The sequence below is a fragment of the Grammomys surdaster genome, unplaced genomic scaffold (genome assembly GCF_004785775.1).
Source record: "Grammomys surdaster isolate TR1022 unplaced genomic scaffold, NIH_TR_1.0 1055, whole genome shotgun sequence".
In the NCBI taxonomy this organism is placed as follows: Eukaryota; Metazoa; Chordata; class Mammalia; order Rodentia; family Muridae; genus Grammomys; species Grammomys surdaster.
Genome location: NW_021605474.1, coordinates 315961 through 319121, shown reverse-complemented (window position 1 = coordinate 319121; position 3161 = coordinate 315961). Strand labels below are relative to the sequence as shown.

The 3161-nt window shown below is 52.7% G+C and overlaps 1 protein-coding gene across 1 annotated transcript in view; it reads left to right on the top strand.

Moving 5' to 3' along the window:
• The first annotated feature begins 1007 nt into the window (after window positions 1-1007).
• Window positions 1008-3161, top strand: part of Neu1 (neuraminidase 1) — a 4216-nt gene continuing 2062 nt past the window's right edge. The window contains exons 1-3 of the mRNA XM_028783279.1: window positions 1008-1259; window positions 1623-1815; window positions 2162-2424. Of these exons, the coding sequence (XP_028639112.1) occupies window positions 1119-1259; window positions 1623-1815; window positions 2162-2424 (597 nt within the window). The 5' untranslated portion in view covers window positions 1008-1118. The remainder of the gene's footprint in view (window positions 1260-1622; window positions 1816-2161; window positions 2425-3161) is intronic.

The following is a 3161-nucleotide window of genomic DNA, read 5'->3' as shown; positions in this document are numbered from 1 at the left end:
TTTTTTTTTTTTAATTAAAGCCCAAATTGCTATCATATGGTTTGATACCCAGTAAGAAAAATTTGTTCAGTGACTAAGGCTAGGAGACTGGAGGTGTAACTCCGCTGGTAGAGTTTGCTTAGCATGGAAGGGTCCCCCCCCAATCCTGTCTATAACATAAGCTAGCATAAGCAGGACTGTAATCCCCACACTTGGGAGGTAGAGGCAGAAGGACTGGGATTTCCAAGTCATTCTCTGTGTTTCGAGGCAGAATTTCTCTGTGTAGCCCTGGCTATCCTAGAACTCAATCTGTAGACCAGGCTGGTCTAGAACTCACAAAGATCACCTGCCTCTGCCTCCTGAGAACTGGAATCAAAGGTTTGTCCCACCACCGCCTGGCTAATATTACACTTATTTGTGTGTGTGTGTGTGTGTGTGTTTTCATTCATTCATTCATCAGTTGCTTATTAATTTTAACCTAGTGTTTCTAATCAGTGTTACTCATGTGCTTATGGGCATTGTGGTCATCCTGGGACTTGGGGTATCTTCCATGGTCTTACTCCTAAAGAAAAGTGTCTTTCCCTCCTTAGCACCCATCAACTGCCAAGAGCTCCTCAGCTAGGAGTGGGGCTTCCCAACCTATTACAGGTGTGTGTGTGTGTGTGTATGTGTGTGTCCCCTAGCCCAGTCTGACCTTGAGTTGAATACATTGAATTTCTGATCCTCCTGCCTCCCTCTCCTGAATGTTGGGATTACAGCTGTGCACCATCACATAGGACTGAACCCAGGACCTCATACAAACTAGGAAGGCACTCTACCAACTGGGTCACATGCCACCCCTAATCTATTTCTTCCACAAGGGACTAGTGTCTTTTGTAATCGCGGGTTGCTTTAAAACATGCCCCGCCCCTTCGTCGCTTCCGGTTGTCAGACCCAGTCAAAAGGCTCACACCGCCTGGGGCCGCCTCTGGGTCACGTGCTAATGTCGGACAGCTGGATGGACTAATTGGAGTCGCGGCAGCCCGGGCCACGGCCCCCAAGGGGAGGGTTCGGAGTGACGTGCGCGCTTTTAAAGGGCTGAGGTCAGCTGACGGGCTTGCCACGGGTGACCAGTTCGTGGACAGGGATCGCGGGGAGCGATGGTGGGGGCAGAGCCGAGCAGACCCCGGGGACCGCTGAGCTGCTGGGCGGGCCATCTGAGTCAGGGGCTCGCAGCGATCGTCCTGCTCCTGGTGTCCGCGGCGGGATCCGAAGCCAGGGCAGAGGATGACTTCAGCCTGGTGAGCCCTGCTGCACCTGCGGAGGTGGCCATTGCCTGGCTCGGCCACCCCTCCGCGCGGCACACCTGCCCCTCCATCCTCTCCCAACCTTTTTTCTCCCTTGGGCACCCCCGGCTCGTTATGGGGTCTTCCCCATCCCCGAGAGTTCCTTCTCCCCTCGCAGCCTCTCCTTGCTCAGGAGCCTCAGGGTTCGCCCCGTACTCTCCTTTGGACTCCCGTCTCTAGTCCTAGCACACCTCTCACCCCTGCTCAGGCTCCCCATTACCCTCTCTCAGGGGAACCCTGGCTGGAGCCGGTACCTATCGGTCTTAGGTACCTTAAACCTCGTCAAGCTTGTGTGCATTGAGATGTCCTTCTGCGCAGGTGCAGCCGCTGGTGACCATGGAGCAGCTGCTGTGGGTGAGCGGGAAGCAGATCGGCTCCGTAGACACTTTTCGCATCCCGCTCATCACAGCTACCCCACGGGGCACGCTCCTCGCCTTCGCTGAGGCCAGGAAAAAGTCTGCATCCGATGAGGGGGCCAAGTTCATCGCCATGAGGAGGTCCACGGACCAGGGTACAAAGGTGCCCGGGTGGAAAGAGCGGGTGCTGGGTTGTGTGGGTGACTGGGGTAGGGAGTTGGGGGTTCCCTTCACCAATCCAACCGCCCAGAGATAGAACTTTGAGGTCTGAGTCCCTAACGAGTGAAGGGAAACCAAAGGGGGAAAGTTGTCCAGAGAACAGACTGTAACCACCAAGGTATTGAAAATGAGAATTATGTCGCCCGGGGGAGTTAGCAGGAAATAATATCAGAGAAAGAAGAAACATGGTTCTGCGGTGCCACATTGAGATCCCCGGGGAGAGGCAGGAAGTAAGCAACAAACGGTACAATTTTCTCTCTGCTCTTTTTCTTCTTCTTCTAGGTAGCACGTGGTCCTCTACAGCCTTCATCGTAGACGATGGGGAGGCCTCTGACGGGCTGAACCTGGGGGCTGTGGTAAACGACATAGACACAGGAGTGGTGTTCCTTCTCTATACCCTCTGCGCTCACAAGGTCAACTGTCAGGTGGCCTCTACCATGCTGGTTTGGAGTAAGGACGACGGGGTTTCCTGGAGCCCACCCCGGAATCTCTCCGTGGATATTGGCACAGAGATGTTTGCCCCTGGACCCGGCTCTGGCATTCAGGTTTCACCCTGGGGATAGGAAGAGGGCAAGATTCCGTGAATCCGACTTTTTTCCTCAGTGGGATACCTTGGAAGGAGGGCGTTCTGGAAGTTTCCATCTCTACTGTGGAGATGAAACTACCATTGACTTTTCACATGGAGATTATCAGCAGATCTGTCCTTAGACTGTGCAGGGAAGAATTGGGTGCCATTGGGCAGACACATGCCTATATCACAATGCCCAGTGCCCAGCAGGGTCCATGAGCTCAGGTTAGCATGAAGTTCCCATGGCTGGGTAGGCACTTGTCCAGTGGTGCATTCTGCATGTCCTGGGGGACTTCCAGGGAAGGGGAGTGGGGTGTAAGAACCAGGCATGATGTTTATATATGTGTGAACACGTCATGGTGAAGCCCATTCTTTGTATGCTGACCAAAAATGTATTTAAGAGCAAAAAAACTAAGGCAAGGAAATCAGTATGAGTTAGAGACTAGCCTGGGCTACATTGTAAGTTCAAAGACAGGCTACAGAGAGAGACAATCTCAAAAAGAGAAGGCTTGAAAAGATAGCATTGCTCAGGGCAGTGGTGGCACACACCTTTAATCCTAGCACTTAGGAGGCAGAGGCAGGCGGATTTCTGAGTTCGAGGCCAGCCTGGTCTACAGAGTGAGCTCCAGGACAGCCAGGGCTATAGAGAGAAACCCTGTCTCGAAAAAACAAAACAAAACAAAACAAAACAAAACAAAACAAAACAAAACAAAA